General features: G+C 50.1%; 4 protein-coding genes across 4 annotated transcripts; 3 read left to right on the top strand and 1 right to left on the bottom strand.

Annotated features, from left to right (window-relative positions):
- Window positions 1–1,648: 1,648 nt before the first annotated feature.
- P174DRAFT_462939 (uncharacterized protein) lies at window positions 1,649–5,999 on the top strand (the record flags this gene model as incomplete). The annotated part of the gene is made up of 12 exons (XM_024830198.1): window positions 1,649–1,737; window positions 1,856–2,494; window positions 2,549–2,581; window positions 2,636–2,844; window positions 3,757–3,780; window positions 4,020–4,126; window positions 4,215–4,248; window positions 4,303–4,462; window positions 4,517–5,096; window positions 5,157–5,317; window positions 5,366–5,499; window positions 5,551–5,999. The coding sequence occupies 12 exons, from the start codon at window positions 1,649–1,651 to the stop codon at window positions 5,997–5,999; spliced, it is 2,619 nt and encodes an 872-aa protein (XP_024679367.1).
- Window positions 6,000–6,440: 441 nt separating this feature from the next.
- On the bottom strand, window positions 6,441–7,491 carry P174DRAFT_506385 (uncharacterized protein; the record flags this gene model as incomplete). The annotated part of the gene is made up of 4 exons (XM_024831309.1): window positions 6,441–6,847; window positions 6,915–7,051; window positions 7,110–7,364; window positions 7,417–7,491. The coding sequence occupies 4 exons, from the start codon at window positions 7,489–7,491 to the stop codon at window positions 6,469–6,471; spliced, it is 846 nt and encodes a 281-aa protein (XP_024679366.1). The 3' UTR covers window positions 6,441–6,468.
- A 1,160-nt stretch (window positions 7,492–8,651) lies between these two features.
- P174DRAFT_394450 (putative pre-mRNA splicing factor) lies at window positions 8,652–11,792 on the top strand (the record flags this gene model as incomplete). Its single annotated transcript, XM_024823632.1, has 3 exons — window positions 8,652–8,793; window positions 8,886–10,513; window positions 10,600–11,792. The coding sequence occupies exons 2-3, from the start codon at window positions 9,028–9,030 to the stop codon at window positions 11,790–11,792; spliced, it is 2,679 nt and encodes an 892-aa protein (XP_024679365.1). The 5' UTR covers window positions 8,652–8,793; window positions 8,886–9,027.
- A 915-nt stretch (window positions 11,793–12,707) lies between these two features.
- Window positions 12,708–15,345, top strand: P174DRAFT_423632 (uncharacterized protein; the record flags this gene model as incomplete). Its single annotated transcript, XM_024825135.1, has 3 exons — window positions 12,708–13,070; window positions 13,166–13,702; window positions 13,825–15,345. 3 exons carry the CDS (start codon window positions 12,708–12,710, stop codon window positions 15,343–15,345), a joined length of 2,421 nt encoding a protein of 806 aa, XP_024679364.1.
- Window positions 15,346–19,108: the final 3,763 nt, after the last annotated feature.

Below are 19,108 nucleotides of genomic sequence, written 5' to 3'. Positions count from 1 at the left end.
GGACAGCGACAGGAACGCCATGAAAGAGACAAGCAAACCAAGAAAGGAAGTAAAAAGATAGTATACGCCACAAAATATCTTTCTGCCTTGATCCTCAATACTTCCAGTAAACCGTCATCAATCATGGCTTAGCGTGCCGCAAAAAACTTCTTTTCCTTCGCAGAATTCGAGGAAACTTTGTCCGGCTTATCTAATCTAATCAGATGACGCTTTATGGGTCGTAACAGTTTTGCCCATATCCTATTTGACAGACAATGCGGTGCGAATTCTGAGATGAAGACTCAAATTCACATAACAAATGCTCGTTTTATGTCGAAGGTCACGATTATTGTCTCAGTCGTCAAAAGCAAAATGGATTCACTACTCGTCCAAGGGCGGAGACCGGCTACCGTCAGTGCATACTGCTTCCGAGACGAGGCTGAGTGGAGAAACAAGAAAAATCCCTATCTGAACAAGAACGTAGCGCTAGTTGGTAGTAGTCTAGATAGCATCTAAATGTCTAATATATGGCCCTTTTAGACCCAAAGAGCAGGAAAAAACCGAATTCGACCATATCATAGAGTGCTCTCCAGTCGTTGCTGAAAGTCCGCCAGTGGGCGACATAGGTAATGGCTCTCCTCGGCAGCAGAAAACTCCTTACCGGCTCATGAGATCGGATGTTCGCGACTATGCGACTGGCTTAAATGCCTTTGAGAGGGACACGCAGCTGGATTCTTGAGTCCAGTGCGAGTTAACCCATGGAGGAAGATGGACACTAGCCGAGAAAAAATCAATCAATCCCTAGTCTGAGTGATTGTGTAACAGTTGGGTCTATAGAGAATTGTCCATCCGTAATACTCGCCCATTGCTCTTTATTCAAGCTCACTTCTTGGCGGAAAATCTTTTCCATACCCTAGTACTCTGTAGTCCATAGGCAATGCGCCGTGTGTTTGCTTTGACTCCAGACTTGCTGCGGTATCCTGGTATCTAGGCAAACACCATCCACTATTTCTTATCCTCTTGAGCTTCTTGGATTAAAGGGAGATGAACATCATTCAACTTGGGCAGGGTTGAGATACAGTCAGCAAGAAGAATGAATGCTGTTAGAGAAAGGAATACCTAAGTCATAAAGTTGATTGGGCTCTCTGCAGGAGAAATATGTACTTAAAATAATCAATAAATCTCAAGAAGCGCCTCAACTGTTTGCAAATCTAGTGCACACCGTGAGCCATGTTGTGGACCTTAAACTGTTAAGATGCCAACAACGATTATTGTCATATGGATGTCACATAGATATCAATTTTCAACCTACTCCCAACTTCAATGTCTGTGCGCATTGTGAGTCTGATGACACCTGAGATAGTAGGATTTCCGCCTCAGGCATAAACTGACACCTGATCCTGAATCGGGTGGCTCCACTCGGCTCCAGCTGCCTCCGGATTGACAATTTTGTACCTTCTGTGCTGCACACTGTTTGCAAACAACATTTCGCAGCCATCATCCTATTATAATCGGGCTAGCCTCTGATCCACGCATTTCGGATTAAGCCATCGCGATTTGCTGGCCACGCCTGTTGCATCGTTCTCCCAATCAGCACATCCTTTTCTTGGCATACTAAACAACGCCTATATCCGAATTAGTAGTTCCTGAGATCGTCATTCGCTCTCAGATGCCACCGCGTCGCAGTCATACTAAATCCCGAAAGGGATGTACTAATTGCAAGAAGCGGCATGTCAAATGCGATGAAGCGCTACCCAGGTGCGACTGCTCCATTTCATCGGTTGTCTCTTCGCAGCAAGGGCTTTGACCATTCAGCGCCACGCTGTCAAGGCTGCATGTCAACCATTCCAGGAGCCAAATACTGACTCGATTATAGCTGTGGGTTGTGCGAGAAACGGCAGCTAGAATGCATCTATCCATCATCGGCCAGTGAAGTCGACAGCCAACCTGCATCTACCCCACGAGAGATCATTGACATAACGCCCAAAGAGTGGCCCTTGTCCACGAGAATGCTCGAGATGAGGTTGATGCATCATTATCTGACAAAAACCTACCATACCTTACATCAAGGCAAAATCGATGCGACTCACTTCCAGACGGTCATCCCGGAAATGGCCACATCCCACCCGTTTCTGTTGGACAGCTTACTTGCACTGACAGCTCTGCACCTAGCCTTCCTGAACCCGGACGACAAGCGCCCGTGGATGGAAGCTGCGCTCAAATATCAAAGCCAGGCATGCTCGGTTTTTAGTCGCGTTCTTGTGGATATCTCCCCGGAGAATTGTGGACCTGCGTTCCTCTGCGCGGTTTTCATCCTCCTATGTGCGACTGCATATCCATGCGTCGCCGGGGATACTCATCCGTTTGATCCACTAGCCCAGGTCCTGGAAACTCGCCGCCTCCTTGTCGGATGTGCTTTTCTTTACCATCATCTGCATCGACATCCAGGGCAATTGAAAGAGTGGCTACGGTTCCCGAACGATGTGAAACGGGAGGAGAATGTCACATCTCAAGGGTGATCTACCATTCATTTCTTTGTGCCTAGTATAATAGCTGATTCTGGCCTCAGGACGTGGAATGCGAAGCTTGTGCCGCTGCGAAGGTACGTATCTTCCTCCGCCTGCATCGTTGAATGGAACAGCTGACATCGTGCAAGTGCTCTTCTAGATTCTCTACGACAAGTAGCGGCCGTCATGAACGATGCCAGTGAACCGCACCGGGCAGCCTACCAGGACACCTGGGATTTTCTGCACGACACCATCAGTTTATGGCCATTGGGAGGTCCTCGTGGAGGCATCATATCCTGGCCCGTCCATATTGGCGAAGACTACATTGCTCTGTTGAAGCAGGGAGACTGGATCGCTCGTATCTTATTCCTACACTATGGAGTTGGCATGCACCTGCTGTCAGATAAATGGTATGTTAGCGATTGGGGACGTCGCTTGGTGGCAGCAGTTTTGCAGCCTCTACAAGACATTCCTCCAATCTGGACCGAAACTATCACTTGGATAAGACAGGCAGTCGATCTCAACGGCTAGTTCTTTATGACAAGTCGCAACGGCCGTTATCAGTCCCAGCAAACACGGTCTCTAGCATGCCTGAAGATTCGCATGGCTTGAAGCGCAGGGACGAAGATTAGATGTGCAAACAGCGCACTAGCATGCGAGACTTTCCGAAATACTCATCAGAAGGATCCGCGAGCCAAGAAAAGGCAAGCTTCCACAGAAGCAGTGTGTGGCGGAGGAGAATTCTGCCAGTACGCCTGTCTTTCAGGCATTAATAATAACGCCCAAGTTCTGCAACGAATGAGGGACGGGTGCCGGACGGCCTGAGGCGCGATTCCTGTTGGCCGAACCACGGATAGAACGAGGGAGAGCCACTGGAAGGGAGACGCCGAAGCTTATCAGTTGCCCCTGCCCACGCGACCGCTTATCTGTGGGGATGTCCATGTGAGTCGACTTTTCTCCCCTTGAGTCCTTGAGTTTATCATCCTTTATCAGTTCATTCTTTTTCTCATTTTCCCGTTATCTTGGATATTCTTATTGTTGCACTATCCTGATAGTGTGTTTTCAGCCATTTGCAGTCTCTCGGTAGACTTCCGTCCTATCAGTCAAATAACTCCGGACTCCGGACTCCGCAGCGAGTCAGGCCCCGGCGGCTTCGTGATGCAGGGGCCCAAGTCACCTAGGATACTCCAAGATGTGGAGAAACAGGTATGCTAGTCCATAAGCCATGCTTCCCCTCATCCTTTGCATATCGCGCCATTTATTGTTGTAGTTGAGCCAAAGTCTAATTACGATGGTGTACCCAGCCACTGTTGCATTCGCATTCTTCTACTTTAAATACCCCGGTCGGGCTGAGCGATTCATCCCAGTCAGCCACGCGCAGACCGGATCGAGCTACAACAACAATGTCCGGACATCTGAGGGCCGCGTTCTTGGTCACACTACTACTCTTGGTGTTGGTCATACATGTGCCTAATGTACTTACTTCACCTTTGGATCTTGCGTGCAGTAATCCCAATGGTGGAGATCATCAAGGTCATCATGTAAAGGATGGAAAGCGCGGGGCAGTCGCCAGTGAGAATGCTATCTGCAGTCGCCATGGAATCGACATTCTGGAGTTGGGTGGAAATGCGGCCGATGCTGTGAGTTCTTCAAGCTTCATCCTTGTCCCATCCATCGGAGAGCACCAATCGCGAGTCTTTCAGGGTAGTACTAAGCTTTACGATGTAGCTGGTCGCGACAGTCCTCTGTGTCGGAGTAATTGGTAAGCCCCCGCATTGAAAACCGGACTAGATCAATCGACTTATTGTATGCTCAGGAATGTACCATAGTGGGATTGGGGGCGGTGGCTTTATGCTAGTCCGGGCTCCTAATGGCTCCTTCGAGTTCATCGACTTCCGTGAGACAGCTCCGGCTGCCGCATTTGAGGAGATGTTCAATAACTCGACTCACGCATCTACAATTGGCGGCTTAGCTAGGTGAGATTCACTTTATCCGGCTGGATTGCGCAAGAGAACTAATGTGTGTCTAAGTGGCGTTCCAGGCGAGCTGCGTGGATTGGAGCATCTTCACAAAAAGTATGGCTCATTGCCGTGGTCAGTCCTAGTGCAACCTGCAATCAGGACAGCTCGTGAGGGCTTTCCCGTTGGCCGAGATCTAGTGAAGTACATGAAATCGGCCGTTGGTGACGGCAAGGACTTTTTAGTCGAGAACCCGACATGGGCGCTCGACTTTGCTCCCAATGGCACCCGGATTGGACTAGGAGACATCATGACGCGGAGGCGCTACGCTGATACGCTCGAAACCATTGCAAACAAGGGTCCGGATGCTTTTTACTCGGGACCGATCGCGGAGACAATGATCAACGCGCTGCAGGCTGCGAATGGTACTATGACAATGGAGGATTTGCGCAACTATACTGTAGCCATTCGAAATGTGTCACAGATTGATTACCGGGGATACCAGATCACAAGCACATCAGCTCCCTCAAGTGGTACCGTCGCCATGAGTATTCTGAAGATTCTGAGTACTTACGATGACTTCTTCGCCCCGGGTACTGTGAACTTGAGCACACACCGTCTGGACGAAGCCATGCGTTTTGGGTATGGTGAGGTATGTTGAATTGCTTTCCTCAATAAGCAGCGCGAGAAATCGACTGACCAGTGGACTAAGAGAACTAATCTCGGCGACCCTCTCTTCGTTGCTGGACTGGATGAGTATGAAGAAAACATGTTGAAGCAATCCAGCATTGATGAAATACGACGAAAGATCTCCGATTACCGCACACAGAATGTGTCTGCCTATGATCCGCAAGGAATTGAGAGCCTGAATGAGTACGAATATCCTTCGTCACGTTTACAGTTCTCTACTAACAAGCCCAGTTCGGGTACATCACACGTGGTAGCGGCAGATCATACAGGCCTGGCGATCTCCCTCGTCACAACTATTAATACCCTCTTTGGCAGCCAAGTCATGGTTCCTGAAACCGGAATCATAATGAACAACGAAATGGACGGTAAGTGCTGCACTGTCTGACCCGATTCAACTAAACTAATATTTTCATCAGATTTCTCCGTTCCTGGAAAATCCAATTCATTCGGATATGTTCCTTCAAAGGCGAACTACATTCGCCCTGGAAAGCGTCCACTGTCTTCCATCACGCCCGCCATAGTCACACGTCCGGATGGAAAGTTATTTTTCCTCGCTGGCTCCGCTGGTGGGAGCCGGATTATAACAGCCACTGTGCAAAATATAATCCGCGTTATTGACCAAGGACTATCGGCAGCGCAGGCATTGGCTCAACCCCGTTTGCACGATCAGCTAATACCGAACCAGGTCAGCTTTGAGTATACATATGACAATTCAACCGTCGATTTCATGAAGTCTCGCGGGCATAATGTGACTTGGGTCGCTCCAGGTCAGAGCACGGCGCAGGCCATCCGGGTCCTGCCGAACGGAACATTTGACGCCGCTGGAGAGCCCAGACAGTTGGATTCGGGAGGCTTCTCGATTTGAGTGTTGCCGTGGAAATCAATTTTACGAATCATGCGTCGAGGAAAACATAGATGCAATTCAGGTGACAGAACACCTCTAGGACTGTTTTGCTGGGCGAGTGTTCTGGGCTGCGGAGTATAAATATATCGTCCAGTTTAAATTTACAGCACTTTACACTCATGTATATACGGGAAGTGTATTACGATTCTTGACTTGTCCCGACTGACTGCTAGATGGTTCTATGCAATAACATCGCTTATCTGCACGCTGCGTGCTATTGGAGCTGCTAGGGTATGCACGTCTCGCGTCTCGTCACAAACCCGACAGGCGCTCGCTTACCTTAAGGTAACTTCCCACACTAGACCAACGGCGTGGATGATAAGGCAGAAGGAATATATGTTTCCTTCCTTCACATTCTTTAGATTATATTTGTCTTGAGCATTCCCCAAACGTCCTCGAGTATTTAAGATCTGCTGGTCTGTAGGGTCATTTAACCTGATCCTCTGTCGACATAAAACCAAAGTTTCTTTGCCTCCTCTTCCGTAATTTCTTCAGTTTCTTTCTGGATGTAAAGCTGGAATAGCTCCGCGTGTCTCGCTTCAACCTTCTTAAAGTCAAGCTGAGGGGGGACCCAGCCATCATCATCTGACTGCAAAAACTCTTGGGTGTACGACTTTAGTTTATGCAAATCCCTGTACCTAGCAAGCTCAAGTGCGTGCTTTAATAACTCGTCATTTGAGACTTGGTAAGGACAGTCATGAGGCAGACCCATCTGGCCCCAATTTTCAGAAATGTACACCAGAGAATCACGAAGAGGTATGATCACATCCTTGGACGTATTCTCACAGCAAGTAAACACTGCCGGGTACCTGAATCGACTTGAGTAAATGCTAAATACGACAGAAGGTGAATTTGGCAAGTGCTGCTTCGTAACACTTCGCCAGCAACGCTTCATCTCTCTCTGTTATCGCGAACGCTTTCTCATCTGAGTCCATTTCCTCGAAATCGGGGGGTAGCTCTGGTTTGATCATCCCGATTTGGTAGTTGTCCGGAGGGCAAAGGAAAGATGGCCGCTGGATTTGCATAAATGCGGGCATGACTGACGGTGAATTGCCAGTCTATTATGCTCACGCTGATTGTGGGGTCGTTGTCGCAAACGAATATATTGCCCAGGTGAAGGTCATCGTGCCATAGTGTTGGGTTAGAGAAGCGTTGTACGGGAGTGTAGCTGGCTAGTATGGGTATAACCTTCAAGGCAGCTTCTAAGGTCTGGATATGTTCGTCTTTGAAGCCATAATGGGGCCCACGGGCAACGAGAGGCGAATGCTGTGCATGTCTAAGACCGCGATTGGCTAAGGCGAGACCGAGATCGCGAAGATTTTCCCCCTACGAGAAGTAAGTGTTAGCATCGGATCAGCCTTAAGGATAGAAAACACACATGGACCAGCGTGATTGTTGCTGCTGAACTGTGGAAAGCATGATGCATTGTAGACGGGGCCAATGCAATAGACATCATCTACGGGTATCACTCGACCTCTGTGTCGAACTGAATGACGAATGTACAAATTTCCGTAACCAGGGAACTTCAGCGAGGGCAGCTGGCTTTTTAGCATGAGGAGGTTTTGGATAACTTTGTACTTCTGCAGCTGATCCATCTCGCCCCATACCTCGACCAACTGCCGTCACTTGGCCTTCTCCATCGCAATGTACTCGATCCCGACAGGGTTTAGAGCATCACAGCTGCAGGCAAGGACTTTGGACACCGGAATAGAAGTATGAGACCTCACTGAAGGAGGACCGTATTAACAGTGAGGTTTTACAACGACGACAACAACGTAGTTACCATATTCCAATGTAGCAACTTCAGACGCAGTACTATACTTCGACGGCACAACTTTGGGGCAGGGTATCTTTGCGATGACTTCTTTCCCGTTTGCTGCAGTCATCAACAAAGCTTTGTTGAAGCCACCTTCCATCTTCTCAATCTTGGATATAGGTGAGGAGATAGAGGGCAAAGACAAACTAGCGTGCATAGAGCGTCAAGATCAAACTTGGCATAGCGTTTGGAAATTTCATGTTTCTCATTGACCAGAAATCGTCCATTGTGTATTCGAAAAGTTGCTCACGCTGAATAGGCTCTCCTGAGGAAGCACAACTGTTGGAGACTGTCATGATCCAAAGAGGCAAAAAGTGTAGATAGATACCACGACACGTTAAGGGTATGTTCTGAGGATATATCTTGGCGTCGATGAAGTCATTTTAGAGATTCTGCTTCTTACTCTGTTCATGGTTACGCGCATTGTTGCTCACAAGCAACCTGCAGTTTGGCAAAGTCCAGCTACATACCCCAATACCAAGATTCATCGTGATATAATGAGCTCAATCACATAATTATTAGACTTAAGGTGCAGACCAAATTGTCATTGGATATTAGGATTAGGAGCCTTTTTCTGAATTCGACGTTGATCATCGTGGTAGATTGACAGGTAAACCTTGGCATTGGACCTGTCACGCTGTTGTACCTGGATATCTCCAATTGGCCTGTGCGCCGCCCTTCTCCGCGTTGTGTATTGTTGCACTTAAAATTATTTCCACCAGCTGTTCCTCACAATTCAGCTCAATCCACATCATAAGGGACTTGGAAAGAGAGCAGGGCTCTTCCAAACTGATAAATCTGAGCCCCGATTACTTAATTATTATTTTGATTTTAAGCCTGTCAAGCCCGACTCGGATGTTTCTGCATCACTGTCCTTGCTGCCCATTCAATATGCGGAAGCTATAACTTCGTTTACTATTGTAGGGTGAAGGCTGTCCGGTATGAATGATGTATTTGTTTCTTGTCAATGAGTGAATATCTGAAATTCTCAGTGAGAGTGTTATTCACTGACACTTTCACGTTTGTGTTAGCCATGAAAAGGCATCACCCAGACAGAACCAGCCATGTCTGATAGACCTACAATACTCAGACCTACTGCTTCAACAACTACAAACACATCAATCTACTTACCAGCACAAGGAATAATTACAATAGTCTGTTACTGCGCCCAAAATGTCACCTCACACTGTCTCCGTCGTCATCTCCCCTCCCACCGTCGACTTGGACTCCTACGAACCCTTTGACGAGGAATACATTCGCACCGTGGACGAGATCCTCTCGGACGAACCTAGCTTCGACGCCTCATTCGACGCATACAATAGTGGCATCTCCACGGACGGGGCGAATGACTCTCCACAGCGAGAGCGTGGAACTAGTCGAGCCTCCGTCGGCAAAGGAACTGGACGTACTCACAAGAAGTCGCCTTACTTCTCGACGGGCCAGATGTCTCAGCGGCGCATCGGATCTAAGAGGAGTATTCCCAGGATTGATGTCGACGGCGATGACGGGGACAAGAATGAGGATGACAATGAGGACGACCTCACCCCTGCTACGTCGGTCGAATCCGTGAAAATTCAGGTGGCCGATAACAACATCGGGAACGAGCACCATAATAATAAAACATACGCTAAAGCCAACGGGGATGCAGTCGAGGATGACATCACTGAGGAAGATATCGTCTTCGCTTCAGTTGGACCGGAAGCGCAGGCTCGCTTGCTGGATTTCATTGCATCGCATTCATTTATGCGTGGTGGTTCGTATCCTGTCAGGCGGTCCAAAAGGCGGACCTTTGTGTGTGAACTCTATGAACAAGCGAAATCGACTGGAATGGACGAGCACTCGATCGACCGGTTGACAAACTACGTGAGGAAGACATATCTCGAGCTTTACGGAAAGGACTATGGCGATACCCAAGGCTCAGAGTTTGGTGACGAGATTGATGACGTGGCGGGGGAGAGAAGAAGCTCCTCGAAGGTCTCCAAAAAGGAACGGAAGAGGAAGCGGTCGAATGGCGACACGGCTAAACAGAAACCTAAGAAGAGCAGATCGCAGTCTTCGCAGTCTTCTGAGGAGAAGCGTACTACCTCAATCGCTGACTCGCACACCGATCCCAAGCGTGAGGTAATCGATCTTGAGGCCGAGTATCCTCTTGAGGACTTCGCTAGTGCCACTGAGCACGAGGTTCTGGAGAGCATATCGCCTGCGGAAGAGTTACCCAAAAGACGCCCAAGCATTAGCAAGCAATCTGATCGTTCGTCGAAACACAACAGGTCGAACGGTTTCACCTTTGTCACTCCAGAGAAACGCAACAACAGAGCAAGCGCCTTGTCTTCTTCTAAGCAATCTCTGCGCTCACCTGCGAATTCCAAGGACGAACCTATTTGTCTGGAAAGCGATTCCGATGGACCCAAAAAATCGACTACAGCCGCCCCAGTTGCACACTTAGCGAATCCCATTTTTTCGGATAGGCCGGAAACACGCAAGGAGAGCATAGCCGCACCCAGGAAAGAGAAGAATCACAGAAAGCGCCAGAGCCGCAGGAAGAGAAGAGCCGAGAAACATCGGGAGAGCCTGCAGGACTCGGAGATACAAGAGCTTGCAGCTGATGATCGTCACATTGAAAAGGATGCTACGACCAAGAAGTTCGACCGGGAAAACGGTGGAGATATCAAAGTTGCGAAGGACGTTCTCATCCTTGATGACCCTTTTTGGACTCTGGATTTTTAAAAACCGATGATTCGCAAGGTGTGACCGCCAGCGATGAGGTGAAGTCAAAATATTTTAGGAGCCCTCAGCAAGTTGATGGTTTGGCGTCGAGCAGCCAGATATCCGCTACTTACTCTGCTAATTATGTTCGAGATTACAAACATATTCCTGAGGAAACTCGGCAGATATTGACCGAATTTGGACTGCCATTTGACTTTCTGGACTCTGACTCAGACTCCGACCTGAGTGATGTGCCGAGTGACGATAGCATCTTGGATCATGATGCTTTTTTGTGGGGCGTGATACAACCGCATGTCCGAGACGAGACCTTTGTTAGACCTGCGGAAGGGATCCCTAGGACTCCACTGAAAAAAACCTTATCTGCAGAGCCTGACGTTCCTTTCGTTATGACACTTCGGCCTAGGCCTCCTAAAGTGTCTCCTTACTTCCCGAAGCCGCTCATCGATCCCGATTCCTGTCTGCCTTTCCCCTCAATTGACGCACCCACATTCGGTTTGGTGCAAGAGCAGCTCGCACATGATCCATTCCGTCTGCTTATCGCCACGATCTTCCTAAATCGGACTCGCGGAGGCGTTGCTTTGCCTGTTCTCTTCCGGGTGTTTGACCATTTCCCAACAGTCCACGATATGAGTACGGCCGATTTCTGGAAGTTGCTCTCCATGATCCGTTCTTTAGGATTTCAGAATGAGCGAGCCAAAAAATGCATCGATCTTGCTAAGACATGGCTGGCTCGTCCACCGACGAAGGGTAGACGATACCGCAGACTGCATTACCCACGCAAGCTGGATGGAAAAGACGTCGGCCGCGAAGAATGCATCGGTGACGACGAGGACGACACGCGTGTAGCATGGGAGATCGCACATCTGCCTGGTGTGGGCCCGTACTCGTTGGATAGCTGGCGCATCTTCTGCCGAGATGAGCTGCGGGGACTAGCGAAGGACTGGAAAGGCAATGGCGCGGCATCAGCAGATTTTGAACCGGAATGGAAATCGGTCTTACCACAGGACAAGGAGCTACGGGCATATTTGACGTGGATGTGGCTCAAGGAAGGCTGGGTCTGGGATCGGCATACAGGCAAGCGCAAACGAGCCAGCGAGAAGATGATGCGTGCTGCACGCCGTGGAGGTGTGGCTCAGGAACAGGACGGCAATTTTGTGTTGGAGATGTCGCCAGTGAAGAGAGTCGCGAATGGTCTGACAGCCTGGAGTTGAATGCGTCTAGGATTTGATGTTGGTTGATTACGGAAGACGGAGTTGGGTTGCTTGGGAACAGGAGTTGAGGTCTTGAATTGAAACCAAAAGATACCCTGTAAAGTGATCGTTAATAGGGAAAATTCCAGAAAATTCGACATTTCTGTTACAACGGCTGATGGTATCCAAACACATCACGAGGCATCAATCAGTTCGTTGCCTGAGGCGTGAATGACGATACCCAAAAGTACCGATGGAACAGCAGCAACAAGGACACATCGTAGATTATTGTCAGACTGAAACCTTTACTGTCCTCTTCGCAGTAATTGTCTGAAATAAATCTGCCCATGTAGCCTTACTATCCTATCCTGCCCATCGGGTTTCCATGCAGCACCACGTCACTCTGTCACCCCCAAATTGAGTCTCCAACCCAACTTGGACCACGAGCTAGCCCAAACTGCGCGGGGAAGAAACGAACGATGATTCCACTCCTCACCGCATAATTCTTCCCCATCGAATCTTTCCTTCTCTCTCTGTCTGATGCACTAATTCTTTGCTCGGTCTTCTCGTGCAACACCATTTTGATCGTCTTGATTACTCGGACTGTCAAACTTTCTTTTTCTATCACGTTCTCTCGCATGCGACGGCATGAGTGACACAAGCGCCCTGCCCGGTATCCGACCAGTGAGCAGTGCGGCCTTCCTCTCAAATTAAGCGCCAGACGACATACTGCCAACAGACAGACGATCCCGCTCCAACTGTGGCACAGCATCTCGACCTCCACGAGGTAGTCATCCTCTTGACTTGACTGCTATTTTTTGACGAGGTAACTAGACGAAACATTCAACTCCGGTCGAACAGAGACGCCGAAGAACCGACGGGACCGCCCTGTCGTCTTCCATCTCTCCGTCCATTCATCCCAGCCCAGTCCTACCCATGTCGGACCTCTCTCATCCCGTCATGCTATTTCCCTTGAGGCTAAATGACAGAGATAGCGACAGGGACCGGGACAGAAAGCCATCCTCCTCATCTTCTACATCGTCAAAGCCCAAACAACGTCATCACCGCTCGTCCCACGGACGGCCCTCCCGCCCCTCAACCAAGGATCGAGACCGTGACATCCCCACGGGTCACTCCTCCACCACATCGTTATCTACTTCCATCTCCGCCTCGCGCCAGCAGCGTCGGTCCTCCATGCCGGGTGTCGACGCCGCCAGCCGTTCCGCTACGGCCTCTTTCCTCGAGTCGAGGACCAGTTTGCCCTACCCTACTTTCTCGAAAGCCCATAGCAGAGAGGCTGTCAGCAAACCGGGAATTCCCACGCCGGACCCGACCGACTTGACAGAGGAGAATAAAGAGAGCGGGGATGCAGACGACAAGCATCGTACGGATAGTCGGCATGCACCCCCAGCCCGCCGTTGACGAGTCTGGATCAGAACTCTTCCCGGAAGGGAAGCACGGTCGGCGACAAGGAAGAGAAGGCGGCAGAGGAGAAGAAAGCGAAACCCAAGGACCTAAAGACGAAGATTCGGATTCGAGCCGAGTCTACAAGATCGTCTTCGAGTTTGCGCTCGAAAAGAGATGAAGCGTCCAAGTCAAGCAAAACGGCGAGGCCAGAGACCCCGAAATCCAACAAAGAGAAGGATACACCGGCTCGGGTTGCAAGCAAAAAGTCTTCCAAAGCGAAGATCGCTGACGAGGACAAGCTCCCCAAGCGCTCATCAAGCCGGGGTACTCTGTCCCCGCCTCGATCCCCCGCGACGGTGCGTGAAGTTGGGTCAGGGTCAGCAAACGGGTCTGACGCCACCATTGCACCGCATCAGCCATCGATCACTTCCCGGAAACCACAAACACCTCCTGTCAAACCGCCTTCACGAAACCAAACGCGGTCGTCTATGTCACACTCGTTTAGACCAGGGAGCGGCTCGCCGGTCGATATAGCATTTGATTACGGTCGTCCGCCAACCGCTAATTCAACATTCGGCGCCCTCCTCCCCCTCCTCCGCCGCCGGAGGTGCCCGTTTCCATCCCTAGAGTCGACTACCTATTACAGAATGGCGGTCTGGACCAGCGAGTGCCGAAGACATTACTGCTGGGTCCGGAACACCCCGATCTGCCCCCTCAGCAGCAGTTGCAGCCTGCTGTCGCGGCTGCCAAAGTCTTTGATCCATTCAATCGTCTTCTCGATGACTATCAACACGTCATGGCCAAGAATGGCTCGCTGGCTGTGGCGACGGGGTACCGGTCTGTCGCTCGGCGGCTTCTCGACCGGCTGGAAGCGGTGTTTGCGCGTGACATCTCGTCCGAATCGTGTAACTGCCTGATGTGTGATCACGATGAGATGGAAGAACGTCCATCAGGAGTGAGCTGGGGCGAGGTACTCGAGCTGGTATCTGGTCGCAGGGAACTGCCTAGCTGGCCACCATTCATGATGGCGCCGTCAGTCGAAGCTGACTTGTCGGGCGACGAGCACATTCCCATGCAAAAGATGGACATTGACGTACCTGAAGAGTACCGTGAGCATTATCTCCGGCAGTCGCGCAAGACCAAGGCTGCAGTAGATAAGTGGTTGAATGAACAAGTCGCGCAGCCTACCAGTGCTCCGGAGGAAGTGGATGACGAGACATTGACCTTTGCAATGCTGACACATCTTGGCCCGGAGCTGCGTCCATTGTTCTGTTCGCTTCTAGGCATCACGTCCACGTCGACACCCACCCCACGGACGGACGACCACCAGCCTCGAGCTAAACCGCAGGCGCTTGTGTCATCGTCAATCGCCATTCAACGACTCTACCGGCTATCCTCTCTGCCGCGTGACCCTGAGACTGCAATTTATATGTTGAACAACCCCGGCATCCACCATGTACTCGCAACCCTTGCTGCAATCAGCGATGACGAATGGGATATCCTCATCTCAGGTCGGTTTGATGGATTCTTGCGCAGTGGCGCTGAGGATCCGATCCCCGGCGTCCCAGGCGCGACTCCCTCACGCTGGAATAGCAGTCGATCGAATACGCCCTTCACTACAGGGGGAATGTCCCGCGGTCCGACACCGAGCCATATGGATGGTGGCGTTCGACCGGCCAGTCAGCCGTACGGCGTCAATTCATCATCGCCTGCCTCCTTCGGCGGACCCATTGCGCTGGACGAGGAGACGGAGATCGCGGCCCTCGCTGAGATTGAGCGTGAGATTTTCCTCGGAATGGAAGCCCTCGAGGATGCCTTTGAAGCTCTTCACTGCAAGGCGGAGGCCGTCCGGCGCGCGCTGCGTGAACGTGGAGCAGGCCTGTCCATCGCTAATCAGAACCGCCGTGGATCGTACGTCGAGGCACGACTTGGCACACCATCGTCCGCCTTGGGGACGTGGGAAAGTGGAACAGAGGATGATGGAATTGACGATGACCGATCACTGGCGCCCGATGACTCGGCCAGCAACATCAGTTCCAACCGTCGACGACGACCCAAGCGACGCACCGAACGACGCACACCCGCGCCCGTCGAGGAGGAAGACGAGGAAGAGGAGGAGGCACATCCAAGCCGCCGCGATCGCGATCGAGGGTCGCGAAGGAGATGACTTGACTGAAATTTGACAAGGTTTCGAATCTATTCTACGTGATGAGGTTTTACGACTCTACTTCCCAAGTTGACGGTATTCTTTACGGAAGTCGATGGGAAGACCCAACGACGACGAGAAACGATGTAGTTACGATCGCAACGAAGCGTAAGACATGAAATGAGCACATGGGACCAGACGGCGGGAATATGGATTGTACATGTACTTTCGGCAGATTGGTATTCCTGCTTCTGTTGTACTTTACTCGGAGGTTGACTGAGGATGTTACTCGGCTGTTGCTCTGAATCGTTGTCCCAGTTACTGAATCATGAAGATCAATGAATCCGCCTGTTCCGTAGATGAACAGCATCAGCATGAACACGGACCAGCATGAAGACGGACTCTATCCGAGCCGTCAGCTTCAGACCGCGCCTTCTGCATGTGATGCTCATCAACCAGAGGCCCCTTTTTCATTACTGGATAGTGGGTAGGATCTACATGTACCTCATCGCAGTCACATGAAAGTATACCTCCCAGGGGTTAGGACTATCTACACTATCCAGTCTACCAAATCAATAACATCAAAACCTCGATCCAATCAATCAACACAATAACCCCTTGTATACAACAACCAATAAACAATAAACTCAGTCCCCCAAACCTTGACACCTACCTGAAGCTTAGGACCAAGAACCCGGCTCTTACCTATTATAACTTACCGACTCCGGGACAGAGTACCATGGTTCCTTGACCCCTGAACTCGGGACTGGATCTGATTTGTTCCCGGCCTGGTGAGGGGTTGATAATAGCATTCAATAGATCATGTGGCAGTTAGTGTAGTGTGACTAGGGTTTAGAGTTCAGCTGGGGTATTCCCTAACTATCAAGGTAGCCATTCTCAATCGGGCATATGTTCAACAACCGACTAGGACATTGGTCAGACCAAGAACCAATTAGGCCGATCGAAGATGTTGAGCTCCATTGGATTCAACTGATCTTGAGTTGAATGCCAGATGCCGCGGTTCCTTGGTTGTGTCCAGGTCACCCTGACTCGAGCGCAAGTTTGAGTTTGGGACCCACGACGACGCGGACCACGAGTTGCCTTCCATGGTTCGGTGTGTGCCCAGTTCCATGGGATCCTCAAATCTGGTTCCGGTTTTATCGTGTCCAGTAACCTCTTAAGGAGACCGGTATACGCTACGCTACCGGCGGACTCCGTAACTATCTTAGAAAAAGATACAGAAAAAAGGTAAACAAAAAAAGCAAAGTTTTCTTCTGCATGTTTCTATATACTGCTGATCCTTTGCATGAAGTCTGAGAGCGAGAAGGATCTTCGATTCCAGAAGCGGCGTGGAAATCCGGGGTCGAGGTCGATGTGGCCGCCCCACGTGATACGAGCTGGCTAGATAGATACGATACGAAGGCCTCCCAGTCAAAATAATGGAAGGATTTCCATAATTGGTAAATAGACCTTGAGGCTGTCAGCCACCATAATGATCCTGGCGCTGATCCTTCAGCACTGCAGTGCAGCCAGGGCTGGGTCAAGGTCAGGGTCTGGCTCTGTAGTCCGGCACAGGGCGCGGTGAAACCTTAAAATGTGAATGTGACAGTGACCGGCTCGGTTAAGGCTCGTGTTGGCGGCTCGTTCTTGATAGCTTTTCTGGCGCACCGGGCAAGGAATGAATTATTGGTTGTCCTTTCTTCATCTAGTCAGACGGTCGGACCTTGCTTGGACCAGAATGATGGCATCACGAGGCGATGAGGCTATGAGCCGACCAAGTCTACAATCTTCGAGTCGAAATGCTTAAACTCTGAGAGATTGTGAGTTGCGTAGATTGGGCAGCAGTTGAAGATTTGCGGTCAAGGACGTAGGATAGAAAAAGCAAGTACTCTGAAGAAAGCACGACATGCCTACGCCAAATTGCTATTGACTTTGGCCCGGGGAGGATGTAATACGAAGAATCGAGAGAACGGAAACAGAGGGCAATGGAAGAATACAAACTCGACAAGGAGCAACGAAGTGAGTTCAGGGTCCTCTACTTGCTTGTCCGAATACCCACCGTCTTAGTGAGATCCGATCAAAGGATCGAGAGACCCCCATAGGCTTGCAGATCGTTGATCCAGACTGATGGCATACTGCTCCAGATCAGACCTACGTGTATAGCAGCAGTAGTCATTCTCTCCGCCCCTTGTACGGCATCATCATCCTCAGAGGGTTCTCGAATAACTTCGGACTAGGTTATCAGACGATTCTTCGTTTAATATGGATTTCCCCGTATCACACCGCTATCCGGCGCATCGATGTGTCTCACCTCCCACCAATTCGGGTCCATCGTAATTGTCAGCCGTAGATGTTTGATATACGATGTGCACAATCATCTTCTGCTCAGGTTACACAAGGGTCTGAAGATCGTTGCTGATCGACGAAAAGCAACTGCCCTAGACCATCAACGAGTGTATGGTCGCCCTGGCCTCGACCAACGGCAGCAAGAAGGAAGAACTCGGATGCTTCACATGCTTGACCATGCAAAGTTTGTAGAGCGTTACCGCGCCCACTCACAGACTTGGCGCCGCAGACGTGTCAAATGACTAGACATAGGTCATCAAGCCCCAAACAGAGACAAGCAAAGGTGAGCTTGCAGGATCCTGAGCACGCCACTGCTTGGGAGGGAGAGCCGCATTTGGCTTTGCAGATATCCATAGTGGCCATTGATCGACCTGATGCAGGGCAAAATGATCCTTCAAGCTTTAAGTCAGCCAATTGTCAACTAACTAACATGTGATGGCTGCAGCCTCATTTCAAGTGTGGTCGGACCAAGGTTAAACTAGCCCTGAAGCAAAATCGAGAGTAATCAAGAAAAAGAGGCATAACTCGATTGTTCATGACGCGTAAAGACGAGCGTGTGCCCACAGAACACTTCGTCGAAAGTCGTGATCTTTAGAGTATCCAACCACGACGGTCGATTTCCAATCGCAACTGTACAGTAGAAGCGCCTGGCCTTGTATACTGAATATGACGACAGCATGATCGAGGTATCAATCTTTTCGTACTTCATAGAACTGGCCCATTTTTAACCAGTTGCCCCTGTATCAAGTAAATGACGGGCTTGGCTGCTGAAATTGGCCGGTCCTTTGCAAATGATGGTTAATCTCCACATATTCCTCAGTGTGACGAGAAAAGAGCACCGTCTGTGAACGAGAATCTTGCAGACTTGCTCTCCGTTCACCTGGAAATGCTATCTCTTGGCTAAATTCTTCGTATGTTGACCTGCGAAGGTCTGAGTCTGGGGTATTATGAATAAGCTTCAGACCAAGTGCCTCCAGTCATGCAACTGGACGGAGACAATATGACAAATTCACAATGGACCATACTATTGAGGTGAATATTGTGACAGTGCAAGTCCCAGAAGTGTAAATATATTAGCTTCAGCCTATCAGGCCCAAGCACACAGGAAAAGAGAGCGCAAAATAATCACCGTCTTCACCAATAGAATCAGGCGTACGGAGTATTGCGCGCAGGTATTTGCCGTGTGCGGATTCTAGAAGCATGTCGAAACCGGGTCCCGAGGGGAATCCACCTTTCGATCGGCAGGGGTGCCCTGGACTCTGGTGTACAGGAGAGTGAGGAGACTTTCCTCGGAAAAGGTAATTGCTGGAAATTGCAGAAATTTAAAATGCCCAACCGGCAAGGATTTGACGTCTCATATCAGATTGTTGAAGGACAGGCTCAAGCTTTCGGTAATGAATCCCACAGACCAGCGAACCATGTTCATGGAACCATGCAC

This window comes from Aspergillus novofumigatus (genome assembly GCF_002847465.1).
Source record: "Aspergillus novofumigatus IBT 16806 chromosome Unknown P174scaffold_7, whole genome shotgun sequence".
Classification (NCBI taxonomy): Eukaryota; Fungi; Ascomycota; class Eurotiomycetes; order Eurotiales; family Aspergillaceae; genus Aspergillus; species Aspergillus novofumigatus.
This window is presented reverse-complemented; position numbering and strand designations above follow the sequence as displayed.